Raw genomic sequence first — 18,149 nt, forward strand, 5'->3', positions numbered from 1 at the left:
TGGGGGGGGGGGGGGCACGCCCTGAGCGGGAGCAGCAGCCTGCACGTACGGCTCTATGTACGTACGCCCGTGTGTTGAGGGGTTTGCAACCCGGGGAGGGATTCGGGGTGCGGCGTCGGGGGAGACGGAAGTCGTGCTGAGCTGAGAGCGTCTCTCTTCTAACGCTCGCGCCGGCCGTGCGTGGGATGAGATACTCCCCGGCGTAAGGCGCGCGCGCGGCATGTACAGCTGTGTAGGCCCCTATGTATTTTACTCGGAACTCAAGGATCAAGCTCCCGGGAGCTTCACACCGTTCCGTCACACGCTGAATGGTGTGTGGTGAGTCCTTCCCGGAAGCTATCAAAAGTTGATCAAACTAACAGACAACAACACGCGACACGCACGCACACCAGGCACCACGCTCGCGTTTTGGACCCACCCCTTCCCCGCCCAGGTACTCGAGTAGCCGAGAGGCAGGCTTGCAGCTCACTCACGATTCCCCTTTCCGCACTGGCCCGGCGCCCACACCTCGATCTTCTTGGGCAGCAGCTGGTCCGATAGGTCCTCTCCGTGGCCTAGGCAGCCGGTCTCGCCCTTGCCCCACGTGAAGACAGCGCCATCGGCGGTGCGGGCGAGGCTGTGCCGCTCTCCCGCCGACACAGCGATAATGCGCTGGCCAGCGAAGGCCTCGATCTTCTTTGGGAGCAGCTGGCGCTGCTGGTCGCCGTGGCCCAGCTGGCCAAAGGCTCCAAAGCCCCAGCTCCAGACGGCGCCGTCGGCGGTGAGGGCGAGGTTGTGCGCGGCTCCAGCCGACACGGCGACGATGCGCCGCCCAGCAAATGCGTCGACCTTCTTGGGCAGCAGCTGTAGCTGCGTGTCGCCGTGGCCCAGCTTGCCAGAGAGTCCATCGCCCCAGCTCCAGACGGCGCCGTCGGCGGTGAGGGCGAGGCTGTAGTATCCTCCAGCCGACACGGCGACGACGCGCTGGCCAGCAAAGGCGTCGATCTTCTTGGGCAACAGCTGGGCCTGCTGGTCGCCGTGGCCCAGCTTGCCAAAGGCTCCACCGCCCCAGCTCCAGAGGGCGCCGTCGGCGGTGAGGGCGAGGCTGTGCTCGTCTGCGGCCGACACACCGATGACGCGCCGCCCCGCCAACAGCTCGATCTTCTTCGGCAGCAGCTGCTCCTGATCGTCGCCGTGGCCCAACTGGCCTTGCTCTCCAAAGCCCCAGCTCCAGACGCTGCCACCGGCGGTGAGGGCGAGGCTGTACCCGCCTCCAGCCGACACAGCAACGACGCGCAAGTCAGCCAAGGCCTCGATCTTCTTTGGCAGCAGCTGACCCTGCCAGTCGCCGTGGCCCAGCATGCCACCGGCTCCATAGCCTCAGCTCCAGACGGCGCCGCTGCCGGTGAGGGCAAGGCTGTGCAGACCTCCAGCCGACACGCTCACGGCGCACTCACCGCCCAGCGGGGAAGTGAGGCGGGTCGGCGTGTTGAGCCGCGTCACGCCCTCGCCGTGGCCAAGGAGGCCTGGGATGTGATCCGGCTCATTGCCGCACGACGAGAGCCGCCCCTCGCCGTCGATGAAGACGCTGTGCGTAGAGCTTGCAGCCGCCCTCACCGGCTGGTTGGACTCGCACAGCAGCGCCGAATAGCACAGCCACCGCACGACGCAGCTCTCGTCCTCGGGCTGCGCCGGCAGCTCGAAGCCGCGCTCTTGCGCCCACAAGCGGATGCCCTGCTCCGCGAGCGAGGCGTGGAAGAGCAGCGAGACGGCCGCGACGCGAGCGATGTCGGCGGGGTCGCAGCGAGAGATGACGCGCTCGAGGAGCTCCGTGGGTAGGTCGAGGAGGCGGGCGGGCGGCGGCGTGCCTGGCGAGGGAGCGGCGGTGGCGGCGGAGGCGAGGCGGCGCGAGCGGCGCGAGCGGCGCGGCGGGGTGGACATCGCGAGGGAAAAAATGCCGTTGTCTCTCAGCACACTGTCGGCAAAGCGGCTAGGGATGAGGCCACAAAAGAGGCGCGCGAGGCAAGGAGGAGACGCGGGGAACTGAAAGACTGGGACGAATGGAAACAAGAAGACAGTGAGCCACCACAGGCGTCGTTGGCGCACATACTGAGCGGCAGCTGCGCTGGAAATAAGGAAGAGGCGCGTAACTTCATGCGGAAGCTCGACAAACACACAGCGAGGGCGACAGCAAGAGTTGAACGGGAGGCGCCGGACTCAAAAGACACCGCCACATTCCTGAGACGAGCGAGGGCAGCCTCCTTAAAGGCGAAAGGGTCTAGATTTGGGGCGCTCGCCGAAGAAGAGTACGACAAAATAGCGCCCGTGATTGCCTGCACGCTACCCGCACTCACGGACTCCATACCCGAAAGAAAGAGAAGGGAGCTCGCGGGAGAGGTGACGAGTGAACTACAGGTAGTGGGGAAGGCAGCCTCGATTGCCATACAGACATGGGTGCGGAACAACGACAAGACCAAGGCACGGGCAGAGGAACGAGAGAAGAATATAGGGTGGATAAAGCGCCTGTTCACGGCATGGAGGGTGAGCCACGCCGAACGTACCGAACGTAGAGCCGAGCGGAAGGCAGCGGGGGAAGACGACTCCGGAGGAGGACGAACCAGTGGAAATTCAGTTGTCAGATGTCACGATGCATCCGAAGGGGACCCCAGCGCCGGCATCATCCGTAGAGGCACGAGTGTTCGAAGAGAGAGTGGACCTGAGCAACAACATGACCTGGAGGCAAATGCTCGGAGTGGGAGTCAGAAATGTGGTCCTTGCGCGAGGGGAGCTCGATAGACTCGAGGGGCCAGGATACGCCGCGAGGAGGACGGAGTTGCGAAAGGCGAAAGAAGCCGCGAGAACAAGGGACCGGCAGGCGGCGGCGTCGCAGGACGAGACAGAAGAGAACGACGCGACAGAGGAGGAAATGACAAGGGAGAGAACGACGAGAGTGGGACGACCGCGAGGTGGCATGAAGGCTGCAGCGAGAAGCGGCGAGAGACTGCGAAGAGAGATAGGAAGAGGCAGACTCCCTAGGGTGGGCGACGGCTAGCGCATCACACACCTCTCCTTAAAATCCCTGTGTGGTGGCGGCGTGCCGTCCTCCCATCCCTCCCTTGGGTTGTCTGTTTTCTTTCTTTCTTTCTTTACTAGACCCCCCCCCCCTAGCAGCAGGGATGAGCTTATACCGTTATAGTTGTGCAGGGGGGGTACCGTGCGAGCAGTGTTCCAGTGAGCGGCCGCTCCTGCCCCCTCGTGGCTCGTGAGACGGCTGACGCACGGCTCTTGCTTTTTTTTCGGCCTCGTCCCCTCTGTAGTATTCTCTTTCCTACGGGGTGCGGACCCTGAGTTGAACAGGGGTTGTGCGCCAAGCCCTCCTGCTCGGCTCCAGCGAGTAGACAAGTGTTACCATCAACAGAGGAGAAGGATATGACCTCAGGGCTGATGTGACCAAGCGCTGGTAGCGTGGTTTTACCTCACACCCATGGTCTCACAGTGTGCCGGCAGTCGCCGAGCAGTGTCGCTCACACAAGCCGCAGCACGAGTGACTGAGGGCCAGTGAGGGCGAGCCCATCGCTGTCACAGCTGTGGCAGCCGCACAGTAGGCTGTGCCAACTGTGCAGAGCGTATGAGCAGCAGAGGAGCTGCTCTCCAGGCTTCAGGCGCAAAGAGCTGCATGCCACCGAAAGCGCTGTCGAGGTTCGCCGAGCGCGGCGAAATCGGGGGACGCCGTCACCGACGAGCGCGTTGGACTTTTCACTCCGGACAAAGACGGGTAGACGCACACGAGCCGCGGTCGTCTACCCGTCATAGTGGCGAGGCGCGGGACCGTCTGTGGCGAAGTGGGTCGCGTCCCCCGATTTCCTCAACTCAGGGTCCGCTCCCTCTAAGACCTAACGCAAATTATACCTCAGGACCGACTCCGCTGAGGCGCTGCTCGCCCCACAGACGCACGAGCGCTGCCAAGAAAAGCAAAGGGCCGCCGCAATCGCGAGCGGGCGCCTCAGGCTCAGCCGACCATGGGTCCCGCATGGTGGAGGGACATGCGCCAGCTGCCGTCCTCGTGCCGCTCGTAGATGTTTGTGGCGACGAGCTTGCTCTCCCCGGGCTTGACCTGAGGGAGCGACGCGTGCGTGAGCAGCGAGTGGGGGTGTGGGGGCGGCGGCGGCGCATGTTGGAGCCCCGCCCGGACCTCCTCGATGCACGTGACCCGAGCGACGTTGGCCGCCGGAGTACTGCACCGCACGCTGCTCGCGGCAACCTGTACGGCAGGCTCCGAGAAGGTTCCGAGACAGAAGGTTCCGAGAAAGTTCCGAGAAGGTTCCGAGAAGATGCCGCCCCGCAGCACGGCCGTGCTACTCCACTGCACCTCGGCTGCTCCTCGGCTGCATCTCGGCTGCATCTCGGCAGCATCTCGGCTGCATCTCGGCTGCATCTTGGCTGCAGCTTGGCTGCACCTCGAGGCCGCCCGCCGGCGCGGAGCGGAAGATGTCGCGCCTGGTAAGGAAGGGTCTCGGAAGGGTCTCGGAAGGGTCTCTGAGTCTACGCGGGGGGGAGAGAGGAGAAACGGGAGAAGAGGATGAGAGACAAGACGAGAGAGAGAGAGAGAGGGGGGGGGGGAGGGAGAGGAAGGGAGAGAGAGAGGGAGGGAGAGAGGGGAGAAAGAGGGGCGGCTGTCGCGCCACGAGCTGATCACAGCGTCGAAGCCGACGATGGGCTCGTGGCCCGGGTGGGCGCAGACAATACTCTCGCTCGGCAGCCACAGTCGCCGCATCGCTGCAGTACACCACAAGCAGACGTGATCAGGGTGGGAAGAGAAGCGCATGCGGCGGCTGGACAGGTGTGGGGAAGGAGAGGTGGTATGCTGCGAGTGCGGTTCATCCTCTGAAATTGCATTGCTGCTGCAGCAAGAGAGCTCTCCATCCCGGGCGTGTCGCGTGCCCTCCACGTCCCGCTCGGAGAAGGCGCGGTAGAACTCAGAGTTCGCGCTCAGCGCGCCGTACTCGCTGTCCATCTGCAGCGCGGCAAGCCGATCTCGCAGCGCCGCCGCCTGCAGCAGAGCCGACAGTTGTGGTACGGGCAGCCGCAGTTGTACGGCACGGTGCAAACCTGGGAGTAGTCTTCCGCCGCAACCGCGGCCGACAGCTCTTGCTCCAGCTTTCCGACGGCCTTCTCTTCCGCCTCTGACATGCGGGACGAACGCGAGCGAGAAGCAACAGGAGCAGGCCTCCCAGCGCGAATAAGCCCGCCACCGGTCAAACCCAACGCGAAAATAAGGAGGGGTGAAGTCATGTGCTCTCTGCTCCTCAAACAGACCGGGGTCGGCCGCCGGGCGATCGCTGGGTTTGGACTTTCTGCGGGGTATGGTATGGTAGTTTCGCAACCCACCTCGAGACCATACCCCCCCGCCTGCTGACAGACCCAGCCTCCCGGAGACCGGGGATGGCGGTCAGGACCATACCCCCCCATGGGCCGCGAGGGTACCATACCATACCCCGGAAAAAGTTGGAACCCTGCACCCGATTTTCTTTCTGTTTTTTCGTTTTAGGTATGTTGTTGGCAAACAAGACACTGTTTTTTGGTGAGCGGGAGTGCGAGCGTCTCCGCGCCAGTCCGCGCCCTTGTCGTGCCAGTGTGCTGTGAGAGAGGCTTGTATTTGAAGAATTCTGTTTTGATCTCCAGCGCTGTAAGACTTAGGGAGGGGTGGAAGAAATGTGAAACGCTTCGGATTTGTGAAACGCCTCTGTCGACTTTTTTCGCGAGCCACAGGCGCTCGCCCTGTGAGCCACAGCGCCTCCGGACAGCGTGCCGAGCGCCTGCTACAGGCCTGCCTGCAGCCCAGCCGCACTCGCTGCGGCGGCAGCTAGTCGGTTCGGTCTGGACTCGCGCGCGCCGAGATGGGAACCCAACACACGGCGCGTCGACCCGCCTACGCTTTTGCAACAAAGTCTGCTTGGCTTGTGCAGGTGATGCCCAGAGCAGCAGAGACGACGCCGGCAGCCTCGGCTCGACCTCGAAGGCGGATCTCGTGGCCAAAAACCTGTGCTCTATTCGTCGGTGGTTCACAGTAGACGTCTGTGTAGGGAAGCTCTCGCGTCGACTCGGCCGCCGAAGACTGTCTATGAGGGCACACCCGAGGAGGCGCCGATTTCAAGCACCGTGCGGCGGTGGCCAGGTCACAGGCATCGGCTGTGACACTGGAGAGTCGAGCAGCGGCACTGAACTTCCCTACAGGTCATTCCAGCGACCCACGGAGTACGGTCTCAGCGCACAATCACTCTACTAGATCCCATCCTTGCCGGGCCTCTGCGAATGTAGGTACCGAGTTCATGCGTGGCCAGGTTGCAGGCCCATACTGCCTGGTCTCCAGCACCTATGATCACCGCGCCAGGCCGCAGTCGACGACTTTTGTGTGCGCTGGCCGCACTCAACCGTTGAGTCGCGGTGTATCAGTCTGACCACACTCGGGACCGCGTAGGCGATGTGGGCGACTCTGGCCGTCCTGCATATGACCGACCATGACCCAGGAGGAGTGTACACGAGACATATCGTACATGGCTGGCGTTCTCGCGGCAGCACTATCGCGTGCGGCCGAGTGCGAGCTTCCGTGCCCGGTGCCAGACGCACTCGGCGCCAGACGTCCTCGGGAGCTCGCAGTTTTGCCATACCTGCCTGCCCTCCCACTGGCTCGGCGCTCCTGGTCCCTACCCTCGTAGGCAAGGCTGAGCGATCCCGAGCTCCAGGGCGCCATCGCCGTGCTCGGCGGCGCCGCCAAGGGCGCGAAAGACGCGCTCACAAAGGACTAGACGCGCTGCTGCTAAAGAAGCCGGGCACGCTCGTCGCGAGAAGGGGCTGCCGCCGCGGTCGGGAGGGTGGCAGCCACTTCTCGCGCTGCCCAACGCGCCTTCGCCGACCGCCGCGCCATCGCCGATGCCGTTGCTCGCGCTACCGGCGCCACCGGCCGCGCGGGCCGCGCTGGCGGCGGCGCCGCCGCCGCGCGCCGGCCGCTGCGGCTCCGCAGAAGCGATCCCTCGCGCAGAATCGCCCTCGGTGCCGCGGCGGGCCGGGGGAGAGGGCGTGAGGGTGTCTGTGGTGGGTAGGGGCCCCTTGCCCATCGGGTCGCTGCGCGCTAGAGCAGCGGCGGCCCGCCTAGGAGTAATGGAAATCTCTGCGCAAGAACAGTAGATCGTGGGGGTAGAGACAGTAGATTAAGACTGGAGATCCTAGCGGATCTCTCACACGGACACGCCCAAGTCTCGCCAGTAGATTTGCCTCCACCAGTTCTTCAATCTACTGCTGCTCTTGGCAGGAGATTTGCCACTTAAGAGATCTCTAAAAGGCATCTACGATCTACAGTCCAAGGATCTTCCGATGTTGCGCAGAGATTTCCATGTATGCCGCCTAGGGGGCTCAGGGCGGCCTGCCGGAGGGTGCCCCTAATGTGAAACTCACCTCCGGGGGAGGCCAACTTTGAGTGGTTGTGCCGAGTACTGTTTAAGGGTTGTGGGGCTGCTGTGGGCGGTTTTGGGCGTCCCTGGGGCACCCTCTGGAAGGGTCTGGCCCGTTGGTTCGGGGGGCGTCGCGTCTAGGGGGTGTATTCACACCTCAAAAATCGTTTCACGGAAGGTAAACCCTCCCTAAGTGTGTGTGTGTGTGAACCGCCAATGGCCGTTATCCGTTAGTGCGGACGTCGCCGCGGCTCGCCTCTGCCGCGGCGGCTGCTGCGCGCACGCGGCGGCGCCGCTCTCTCGCGAGACGGCTGGCGACGCGGCTCGCCGCCGACGTACGGTGCGCTCGTCCGACGGTCCGCAGCGTGGCGTGCGCGGCGCTGCGCGCCGCTCTGCGAGCGCTTCTGCGCCTGCACTGCCTGTCTCTGTTGCTGCTGGTGGTGGTGGTGCTGCTGCTGCTGGTGCAGATGCTGCTGCTGGCGCGGCGCGGCTCTGCGACTGGGCTCGACGCGCGCGTCGCGAGCGTCTGACGCGGCGGGCGGCGTCGGGCAGGTGCGCTTCTCTCTCGGGTGGTGGTGGTGGTGGTGCTGCTGCTGCTGGTGGTGCAGATGCTCCTGCTGGTGCGGCGCGGCTCTCCGACTCGACTCGGTGCGCGCGTCGCGGCTATCTGACGCGGCGGGCGGCGTCGCGGGCGGCAGCGGTGGCGGCTCGCGGGTGGAGGTGGAGGCTGGAGGCTGTGGTGGACTTTGAGTTTATTTAATGATGGACTACGAGGAGTGGGGGTCAACCGGGAGGCAGGGGGTCAACCAGGCGACGGAGGACCGTGGGCCATCGCGGGGACGGGTGCGTCCGGAGGGCGAACCCGGTAGATCCGGATGGTCTTCACGCCGGTGGGAGGCACCGAGGCGTCTGGGACGCTCAGCTCTACCTTAAGCTCCTGAGGGGCGCGTGGTTGTAACCACGTAGTAGGACTACAGCCCACCACAGACACCCTCCCCCACTCCTCACGTGTGTTCACACCCTCACCCTCTCCTATCTCCTCTCTCTCTCTCTCTCTCTCCTCTCTCTCCTCTTGTCTGTGCTGTCTGCCTGACTCAGGCACTCAATCTGCCGATGCGTGATTGTGTGTGGGCTGCTCCGAGGGGGCCCTCTGTGCGATCCGACGGGTAGGGGGGCTGTGCCCGGGCGGTGTCCGGTGTGGAGTCCCCTTCTGATCCCGCCTGGGATGTTGGGTGTGAGGTTGTGGCGGCTTCGATCCCAAGGGGGGGAGCTGATCCCACTCATAACCAACTCTCAGGGGCAGTAGGTGGGCGAGCCTCGAGCGCGCTCATCTCGATCGTCAAGGCGTCGCTACGCGCGGTCTTCCGCGGGGGGAGCTGCGTCGACGGGTGCGGGACCGCAGCGCAGCCAGTGCCGCGGCGAGGCCTCCGGCTGTTTGCGGCGGACGGCTTGCTGCTCGCGGCGATGGCGAAAAACTCGTCTCGCCACACGCCAAGGGCTTATGCTCTGGCGAGACGTGAGGCGCATGCGCCCAGGAGGGGAGGGGGCATGTGTAACGACACTGCTAGAGATGCCTTTCGGGGCCCAGAGATAAAACTTCTGTGATGCCATGCGTGACCTAGTAGTGTCCCCAGCTATGGGCGTGTCCACGTTGGAGCCAGGTGTGGTGTGGGCGCGAGAATAGCTCCGCCGTTCATGGAGGCAACCGATGCGAGTCGACTGGTGTGTGTCGTCGTGGTTTCGTATCAAGAATACTCACTCACACACACACACACTGTAAGACTAACAGGGTAAACACCGGCGTAAGTTTATTATTAAACATAATAAATAACGGCATCTCTAGCCCTCAAAAATGTCAGCAGAGTCCTCCTACAGGAATGTACGTTAGAGCCACATAAATTAAAAAAAAGAATAAGGAGCGCGCGGACGGCCCTTGCCGCCGCCACTTGCCGCCGCCCGCGCCCGCGGTCGGTGTGTCTCGCGCCTTGCGGGTTGATGAGGAAGGATCGGCAGCCGGACTGGCAGGACACAAACGTGGCTCTCATCGGCTCCGACATCGACCGCAAGTGCAAGGAGGCCGCCGCGCACGGCGAGCCGCAGTGGCGGGGCGCCGGCACGAGCGTCGGGCTGCAGCTGTGGCGGATTGAGCAGTTCCGCGTTGTCCCGTGGCCGCAGAAGAAGTGGGGCAAGTTCCACCGCGGCGACTCATACATCGTGCTCCGCACGTATAAGAAGCCGAACAACAACAAGAAGCTGGAGTGGGACGTCCACTTTTGGATCGGCAGCGAGTCGTCGCAGGACGAGTACGGCACCGCCGCGTACAAGACGGTCGAGCTGGACGACTTCCTTGGAGGCGGAGCGACGCAGCACCGACAGGTGGAGGGGGCCGAGGCGCAAGACTTCCTCGACCTGTTCGGCGGCCGGGTCCAGTACCTCGAGGGCGGCGTCGCGACCGGCTTCAAGAAGACAGAGCTCAAGGAGCGGCAGGCGCGCCTCTTCGAGGTCAAGGGCGGGCGCGGCAACCTGCGGCTGCGGCAGGTCAAGCTCAGCCGGTCGTCGATGAACTCTGGCGACGTGTACATCCTCGACACCGAGTTCAAGGTGTTTGTGTGGGTGGGCAGCGAGTCGAACGCGGCCGAGCGGGGAAAGGCGGACGAGTTGGCCAAGGGGATGGCTGCGGAGCGGGGCGGGGGGACGCAGGTGGTGCACGTGCCGGACGGAGAACCAGACGAGGAGGACCCCTTCTGGAAGGAGCTGCCCGGAGAGCGACGGTTTCTCGGCATCAAGGTCGGACGCGTCTCGGTGAAGGGTCAAGAGGCGGGCGGCGAGGACGCGGCTGTAAAGGCGCACCAGCCGCTGCTGCTGCGGCTCAAGGCGGGAGAGCGGGGCGCCTTCTCGTACTCGCGCGCCGGCACGGGGGCGAAGCTGCCTGTCTCGCGGCTGAAGTCTTGCGACGTCTTCCTGTACGACAACGGCTTCGAGATCTTCTTGTGGGTGGGTAAGGGCGCCGACCAGCAGGAGCCAGATCTCCCCACATCTCCCCACATCTCCCCACATCTCCCCATATCTCCCCATATCTCCCCATATCTCGGCTTGTTCCACGACCGTCTCAAGCTGCTCGCCATCACTGACCCTACCCCTCACCGGCGGGAGCGGTCAGCGCCTTCCCCATATCTCCCCATATCTCCCCATACCTCCCCGCAGGAGCGGGTCAGCGCCTTCCCCTTCGCGCAGCGATACCTCAAGGACTACCGCCGGCCGTCCGTGCTGCCGATCACGCGCTACGCGGAGGGGAAGGAGGCGCCGCGCTTCATCGAGCAGTTTGGGCCGCCCGCGAAGGGGTGCTTCGCCGACCCCGGGCAGTATGTCGCCCATTGCGTCTGCATGTAGAGTAGTGCGGAGCGCGCCCACTCTTTGAGTGCACATCCGTGAGTCTCGAGAAACCACCCGCGGCTCCCGGCGAGTTCTACGTGATTCGTGTCAAGTGCCACTAGAGTAGAGAGGAAGAGTGCCGCCTCCCCCCGCGATTTCGACAATTCGTGTCACAGTGATGTGTGATCGATGTAAATAAATTAAATAAAACGGACACCTCTACTAGGAGATGGGGGTAAAAAGGAACAGGTCCCCGCCCTTGCGATCTTTGTGCGGCAGGGTTCTTTGTGGGTGTGGTCGGCGACTAGCCGGGGTCGTCCCCTCCCGATGGGGGACTAGCACTAGCCGTCTTCCACACGGTCCCTCGGGTCCCTGCTGCTCCTAATCTCTTCGTACATCCTCCTGCTGATCTCCGCAACGTCCTGCTCCCTCCCTCGTCTCGCCCTGCGCGACTGCTCCGCCTCACCGTCGTCTGCCCTGCGTCGTCTGGTGACGGGTCCTCCATAGTCGGTTGAGGTCGCCGCCCTCCTCGTGCCTCTTCCCAACGTTCCCTCGGCGGTCGGTGCCGTCTGGTCCGCCTCCGCCGTCTGTCCGCCGTCCCCGGGTCTGACCTGCCCTCGTCTGCACTAGCTTCTGTTTCGTCATCACTGGCGCCTCTCCTCTTCTTTCTCCTCTTCTTGTATGCTTTGTACATTGCGTCGATTCCTTTTCGCGTGAGCACCACCCTGAAGCTCGCCCAGCAGCGGAACCGCTCCCTAAGTCGAAGGAGCATCATCAGTCTCACCCACTTCGCTCGCTGCGATGACCGATGTGTCGGGTGTTCGCTGTTCGTTTTATAGAGCCTCGACGCGTAAGCGCTAGCCCCGCTAGACGTAAGAGCCCGTTCTGCCGCGTGCAGAGAACGAGAGGAAACGAACCGCACACACACCGCCAGTGCGGCAGTGGCCATGCCGCATGCCGCGCTCGCACCAAACGCCAAACCGAGAGAGAAAATAAAAGCAACCAAGGCCGCCGGACCGTGCCTCAGCGGGGCAGCTCTTGCCGTCATCTCACGTTCGCGGCCACCCTCCACCAAGCACAGAGCACCACCGACAGGATGCGGCGGCGGCGGTACGCGTCGCCCACCGCGGCGTTGCCCCCCTGAGCAGGGAGTCCGGTGTGGGAGAGGGGTGGAGAGAGAGAGGCAGAGCGAGGGGAGGCGGCGGGCGGGTGAGCTCGGCGACTACTCTCGGCTCCTCTCTCGCCTCGAGGAAGACGGCGCGCAGCTCGAGCGTGCGCATGCACGGCAAGTGGACGCAGCGCTCCCCGCCGCACCGGTCTGCCCTGCACCTCCACCGGCGTTGCCAGCCTGCCTGCCAACGGGCGCGCCGCCGCCACTGGCCGAGCGCGCGGCGCAGCGCCGCCGAGCGCGCGCGCCGCGCCGCTGACCGCCGCGCACGCGCCGCCGCGAAGCACCTCTCCCGCCACACGCGGACGGCGCGGCGCAGCGTCGAGCGAGGCTGCCGCGCCGCAGCAGCGCGAGCGAGGCAGGAGAGCGCGAGTGGATGCGACTGAGATGGGAGGGCGGGGCACGCGTCGGCGCAGAGGGACGGGGGGTGCTGCCGCAATTCCGGGGCGGGCGCCGGCGACGGTGGCGACTCGCGCCAACGGCGGAACGCATCGGCGAGGACGACGTCTCGTGGTGACGTCTCCCCACGACGTGATCGGCTGCGCGGCGGAGGCGTCGACACGGCGGAGGCCGCCGCCTCACGCCGCCGCCGCGCCGCCACGGCGTGATCGATCGCCGGGAAGGAGGAACGCCGCGGCGATGCGGTGTCCGGGGACGCGCTCGGGCTCTGGACGTCCTCGTCCAGAACCCATGCCGCCGCGTCGGCGCCGGCGGCCGCCCGATCAGCGGCAGACAGGAGCGCAGAGTAGATTTCGCTGCTCGCGTGGCGGAAGGCGAGGGACTGCTCGAAGCCGTGAGGCGAGAGGTTCATGGTCTCGACTGCCACCCACCGGGAGCGAGTCGTCGCGAGCACCGCTCGCCAGAGGGCGGCCGCCGCCGCTGCGGTACTCCATCGAAAGAAATCAATGACCATGAGATGGGGGAAAAGTCCCTTGGGTTGTGTGTTTTCTTTCTTTCTTTTAGGCCGGGGCGGTGCTTGAAGTCGCACTCTCGAGGTTCTCGAGGTGGATATCCTTTGGCCGCGTTGGGTAGCGAGGATTGGTGTGACGCGATCCACGCAGGCGTGTTTTCTGACGGCCGACCGTCAGTGCACGGAGTTGCCCCTTCTTTCTCCGACTGCCCCGGCTAGTTAGTTCCCGAGGTCGTCGGGTGTGACCCCTGCGTCCCCCGGGACCTAGCGCGGGTGGGTTGGAGGGGGGCTCGCTGCAGGGAAGGGCTGTGTAAGAAGCCGATCCCCGTAGTCCGCCCCGCTCCTCCCCATCGGGCCGCATGAGCGGCCACGCCTCGCAGATTCGTTTTCGCGCCTGGGTCAGGCGCGCGGGGCATCCCCCGGGTCGCTCGACCAGCGATCCGAAGAGTGGCCGCTATGCGAAGGAAAGTCGCTCGACCAGCGATCCGAAGAGTGGCCGCTATGCGAAGGAAAGAGTGGGGCCCTCGACGCCTCAGTCCGGCCCTCCGAGGGGGGAAGGGAATTGCGGGGTCCCCACGGTGTGTGGGGTAGGCGACATTTGCGAGCTGGGTGCAGCGCGTCCACGGCAAGTACGAGCGCCACAAGGCTGCGGCGCGCTTCCCCGCGCCCCCTCGCGACGAGCCTACCACCCACGCCCCACGGACAAGGTGCAACGGTGCAACCGGAATCAAGTGGGATCTTGACCGTGGCGAGGCTGGTAATATATTGAGCTAACTTTAAAGAGAGTAGACGAAGGCACCGCATTTTTTTTAAAGTCAGAAAAGAATTTCCTGCCGCCTGTAAGTATATACCCCTGCTCTGTACCCCGGCTCTGTACCCTGGCTCTGCCCTCGTCCGCCGCCTCAAGATCCTCAGAGCCCGCCGCCTCGCTCTCGTCGCAAGACACGGCGGCAGAGGAGCCAACCACTGACGCCTCGCTCCTCCTGTAGCAGCAGCGGCAAATGGCTGAGCGACTCAAGCAAATGGCGGCAATAGTCGAGGGGCAGCGCCGGGCACTCGAGAAGATCCATGCAGCCGAGGCGGACACGTTCAAGGAAGGTGGCGCGGTGCTTAGCCCCCGCCCGAGCAAGAAGTTCCTGCGAAGCTGCATTCACGCTATGTGGCGAACCAAGGCCACGGCGTGCTGCTACGATAGCAAGCAGCGCACGGCGACGAAGATCCAGGCCGCTGCTCGCAGGCTGCTTGCGAGGCGGCAGCTGATGGCGGTGCGGAGAGCGGCCAGCAAAGTCGCCGCCTATACGCGCCGCCACGCTGCCATCGTCGAGCGGGCGCGGCTGTTGCACGAGAGGTCGGCGACGCGGGTTCAGGCGGCCTTCCGCTGGTACAAGTCCCGGGTGCTCGACGCACCGGCGGTGACCAAGTCGCGGCTCATCGCACGACTCCACAAGGCGCTGCGCATGCTGAAGGCAGCAGAGGCGGACAAGGCGGCGGCAGTAGCAGCGGCTGTGGCGTCATCAGAGGCCGACAAAGCAACGGCGGTTCGGACGGCAGTGGAAGCAGCAGTGGCAGCAGCGGAAGCGGCAGTGGCAGCAGCGGCTGTGGCGTCATCAGAGGCCGACAAAGCAACGGCGATTCGGACGGCAGTGCAAGCGGCAGTGGCGGCGGCAGATGAAGCGGACAAGGACAAGGGCGGTTATGCGGGGCACGGCGCCATGCGGTACCGCCACGGCGACTATGAGGGCGGGCTGAAGGCGGGTCTGCCCGAGGGACGCGGCGTCTGGCGGTCCGCCGGTGGCGACATCTACGATGGCGAGTGGAAGGCCGGTGCGAGGGAGGGACGCGGCGTCTTCCGGTACGCCAACGGAAACGTCTATGATGGCGAGTACAAAGCGGGCGAGAAGGAGGGGCGTGGCGTCTACCGGTTCGCCAGCGGCGAGGTGTACGAGGGTGGGTGGACAGCGGGTGAAAGGGATGGCGTCGGCATCGCCCGGTGGGCTAGCGGCGCCGTCTACGAGGGCGAGTTCAAGGCGGGTGAGAGGGAGGGGCGCGGCGTCTACAGGTGGGCAAATGGCGACGTCTACGACGGCGAGTTCGTGGCGGGCATGATGGAGGGGAAGGGCGTCATGCGGGGCGCCGATGGTGACGCATACGATGGCGAGTGGAAGGCGGGCCTGCCGGAGGGGCGCGGCATTTGCCGGCTCGCCAACGGCAACGTCTACGAGGGCGAGTTCAAGGCGGATACAATTGAGGGGCGCGGCGCGTTTAGGTTCGCCAACGGCAACGTCTACGAGGGCGACTTCAGGGCGGGCCAGAGGGAGGGGGGCGGCGTTTACCGGTACGCCAACGGCGACGTGGATACTGGCTTCTACAAGGAGGATGCCCACGTCGGCGAGGGCGTCGCGTGGGCTGCGGACGGGCAGCGGGCGGCGCGACTGCGTGACGGGAAGGGAGTGCAGCTCATCTCGCTGGAGTAGGCGCGGAAGACCGCCGAGCGGCTCGGACTTCCCATCCCGACCCCGCTGCCCGGCGCGTGACCGTGTGAGTACTGAGTAGTGGAGACCGCTGTTGGTTAGTTGGCTGGGCGGGAGATGAGCGTCGAGGAGATCGACTCGCTATGCAGTCCAACAGGACTACGGCGAGACGGGCTGCGAAGGAGTTGACGTGAAAAATTCTTTTCTTGTAAAATTCTTTTTCGCTCGGTACCCAGGTACCGCATGGGCACCCTCACGCTAGCCCGGCGCCGGACGTATAGGTGGTGGAGGTGAGGGCGACACGAATGCTCGGCCGACTCTCCCGTCTCCGCCCTGCCGCCGCGGCACGCTCCGCGGCCCGCGTGTCGGCTCTCCGCTCCGCACCGAGGCGCGGCCTCGCGTCAGAAACGTACACCGAGCAGCAGGACAAGACGGGCAGGCGCTGAAGTCTCTCTTCCGAAGACAGGAGGTCTCTCTGCCGTGACGCTGCTGACGAGTCGGCGCTTCGCTCGTAGGCCGCTCTCTCCGCACCTGACGATCTACCGGCTTCCCATGATTGCCTACTCTTCTATCACCGTCCGCATCACCGGAGGGATCGCCTACGCCTACATCGTCGGCGTGACGGCTCTGGTGTGTGTGTCCACTCGATCGGCCGCTCAAGGCCCGCGTGCAATCGCCACCAGCGCACCACTCCCCCATCAGGCGCTGTTTGGTGGGGCGGGGGCGCTGGAGCAGGCGGTACAGAGCCTGCCGGAGGGCGGCGTGACGCTCCCTGCCGCCAAATTTGCTGTGTCGTGGCCGTTCGTGTACCACTGGGTCGGTTGCGCCCGCCACATGGTGAGTTGGTGACCCCGCTCGCGTCCTCTACCAATTCCCTCGCTCGACCGGCGCATCCTCTCCGGCCAGAACTCCCTCCCCCATGCACCGCCCACCCCGGCTGCAGGTGTGGGACGTCTTTGATGTCTCTTCAAAGAGCTTCACAAACTCGTTGATGCGCACGAGCTCCTACGGCATCTTTGCCGCTACCACCGCAATCAGCCTCGGCCTCGCGACCCTCTCCCTCCCCAAACCCGCCCAGAAGGAGTAGCGAGGGGGGGGGAGGGGGGGGAGGGGCAGAGGAGCCCCAATCTAGAGGGCGGGGGAGTGGAGGGACAGTCACCGCCCCCAAACGGGGGCGAACCGCCGACTAGAACTCGTGCGTGGGTGCGTCGTGGTGCGGTGGCGCCACTCGAGGCTGCCACACCGCGTGTTGATTGGTGTGCCCCTCGTCTCTCGCCCACCGGTGGCGCGGGCCGCGCCTCTCCCCGCACTGCTGCGGGGTTGGGCCTGGGGGCCGTCCCCTGGCCTGGCCTGGGCTGGGGCCTGCGCGAATCGGTGACAATATCTTATACAAAGACACGACGAGAGAGATGTCGCGCGGCGCGAGCCGGTGTTCGAGCTTCTCGACTCCGGTCTTTGCCGCGTTTTTCGATTTTCCCGTTTGCGTGGATTTTGCGATTCGTTGCACGTCGGAGGGCGGGGAATATGGCACTGGGAGACTTCTCGAAATGCGGCCCGGGGCGGATGCGTACTCTACCTCTTGTGGGACGACCATTTGGGACGACGCTGACTGACACCCCTGTCTGTCGCCCGGCCCCCCCCTTGGCAGCGATCGATGCCGGCGCCGGACGCTGCGGCGGCAGGCCCACCACGAGCGGAAGTGTGAAGAGAGGGGGAAGAGAATTGAATCTCTATATTATGTGAAAGAAGTGGAACCAGTCGAGGAGAAGAACGTACCCTTGTGTGGACGTGTCGTTGACGCGGACAGGCGTGGCCCAACGGCAGGACCACAGCGCACAGGGCGAGGACGACGCAGACACGGGGCAGGACCATGAGTGGCAAGCGCGGACCCAGCAAGCGCAGCCAGCGAGCGGCCGCGGTGCGAGCTCACGCGTTGCGAGCTGACGATACCAGTGCATACACGCTGTCGGCGGACTACGATGACGAAGGCGTCTGGTTTTATCAGGCGTACAACGAAGGCATCGCGGACTGGGCGGTGGAACACGGCACCCTCGGCGGCCCGCTCTTCAATACGACGAGGATGACTTGGATCAAGCCTTCGTTTGCGTGGATGCTCTATAGATGTGGCTACTCCGCAAAGCACGGCCAGGAGCGCGTGCTGAAGCTCAAGCTGCCACACAGCGAGGTGGCGTCGCTGCTCGAAGCGTGCGCCTGCACGCACGGTGGCGGCGGGAGCAAGGGCCGTGTTCAGTGGGACCCGGCGCGCGACATCTACTCAAGCGAGGGAAAGGGCAAGTCCACGGAGCCTCGCAAGATGCTTCGAGAGCGTGCCATCCAGATCGGCCTCTCGCGCGAGCTCTCCGAACGCTTCGCGCGCTCGATCCTCGCGGTTGTCGACGTGAGTGCCCTCGCGCGTCGCGTCGGCGATGCCCACCAATCGAAGGACGTGCGCGCTGCAATGGAGGTGTTGCGCGCACAACTACCGACGGAGCGACAGTACATGCCGCGGTGCATTGCGAAGGACCTTGTCCGGCTGCGCTTGATGCAACCAGAGGAGCAGAAGCTCGCTCCTGGACCGATCCAGGGCCGTGGCGAGGGCGGCGGAGGAGAGTTTGGCGGCGAGGACAGCGGAGGAGATGGCGACGGAGGCGAGGGCGTCGGTGAGGGCGGCGGCGGTGAGGGTGGCGGCGAGGGCAGCGACGGCGAGGGAACGGCCGAAACGAGCCCGGCACTCAGGTCGTCGGCCGACGGCAGCAGTGGTTCAAAGCTGAGCAGCCCGCGTTTGCCTCCGCCAGCATGGG

At 64.9% G+C, this 18,149-nt stretch overlaps 6 protein-coding genes across 6 annotated transcripts; 4 read left to right on the forward strand and 2 right to left on the reverse strand.

Moving 5' to 3' along the window:
* Window positions 1–3,291: 3,291 nt before the first annotated feature.
* On the reverse strand, window positions 3,292–5,169 carry EMIHUDRAFT_459493 (hypothetical protein; the record flags this gene model as incomplete). The annotated part of the gene is made up of 7 exons (XM_005766104.1): window positions 3,292–3,307; window positions 3,866–4,093; window positions 4,172–4,240; window positions 4,437–4,476; window positions 4,662–4,755; window positions 4,921–5,029; window positions 5,113–5,169. The coding sequence occupies 6 exons, from the start codon at window positions 5,167–5,169 to the stop codon at window positions 3,989–3,991; spliced, it is 474 nt and encodes a 157-aa protein (XP_005766161.1). The 3' UTR covers window positions 3,292–3,307; window positions 3,866–3,988.
* A 4,242-nt stretch (window positions 5,170–9,411) lies between these two features.
* On the forward strand, window positions 9,412–11,655 carry EMIHUDRAFT_445787 (hypothetical protein). Its single transcript, XM_005766105.1, has 3 exons — window positions 9,412–10,445; window positions 10,632–10,972; window positions 11,602–11,655. Exons 1-2 carry the CDS (start codon window positions 9,423–9,425, stop codon window positions 10,815–10,817), a joined length of 1,209 nt encoding a protein of 402 aa, XP_005766162.1. The 5' UTR covers window positions 9,412–9,422; the 3' UTR covers window positions 10,818–10,972; window positions 11,602–11,655.
* EMIHUDRAFT_445790 (hypothetical protein) lies at window positions 11,635–12,836 on the reverse strand. Its single transcript, XM_005766106.1, has 3 exons — window positions 12,422–12,836; window positions 12,044–12,349; window positions 11,635–11,939 (listed from the first exon to the last, which is right to left on the reverse strand). The coding sequence occupies exons 1-3, from the start codon at window positions 12,776–12,778 to the stop codon at window positions 11,844–11,846; spliced, it is 759 nt and encodes a 252-aa protein (XP_005766163.1). The 5' UTR covers window positions 12,779–12,836; the 3' UTR covers window positions 11,635–11,843.
* A 1,753-nt stretch (window positions 12,837–14,589) lies between these two features.
* Window positions 14,590–15,351, forward strand: EMIHUDRAFT_76480 (hypothetical protein; the record flags this gene model as incomplete). Its single annotated transcript, XM_005766107.1, has 1 exon — window positions 14,590–15,351. The coding sequence occupies one exon, from the start codon at window positions 14,590–14,592 to the stop codon at window positions 15,349–15,351; it is 762 nt and encodes a 253-aa protein (XP_005766164.1).
* A 549-nt stretch (window positions 15,352–15,900) lies between these two features.
* Window positions 15,901–16,197, forward strand: EMIHUDRAFT_246641 (hypothetical protein; the record flags this gene model as incomplete). The annotated part of the gene is made up of 2 exons (XM_005766108.1): window positions 15,901–15,978; window positions 16,051–16,197. The coding sequence occupies 2 exons, from the start codon at window positions 15,901–15,903 to the stop codon at window positions 16,195–16,197; spliced, it is 225 nt and encodes a 74-aa protein (XP_005766165.1).
* Window positions 16,198–17,218: 1,021 nt separating this feature from the next.
* Window positions 17,219–18,119, forward strand: EMIHUDRAFT_246642 (hypothetical protein; the record flags this gene model as incomplete). Its single annotated transcript, XM_005766109.1, has 2 exons — window positions 17,219–17,936; window positions 18,103–18,119. The coding sequence occupies 2 exons, from the start codon at window positions 17,219–17,221 to the stop codon at window positions 18,117–18,119; spliced, it is 735 nt and encodes a 244-aa protein (XP_005766166.1).
* Window positions 18,120–18,149: the final 30 nt, after the last annotated feature.

The sequence above is a fragment of the Emiliania huxleyi genome (assembly GCF_000372725.1).
Source record: "Emiliania huxleyi CCMP1516 unplaced genomic scaffold EMIHUscaffold_521, whole genome shotgun sequence".
NCBI lineage: Eukaryota > Haptophyta > Isochrysidales > Noelaerhabdaceae > Emiliania > Emiliania huxleyi.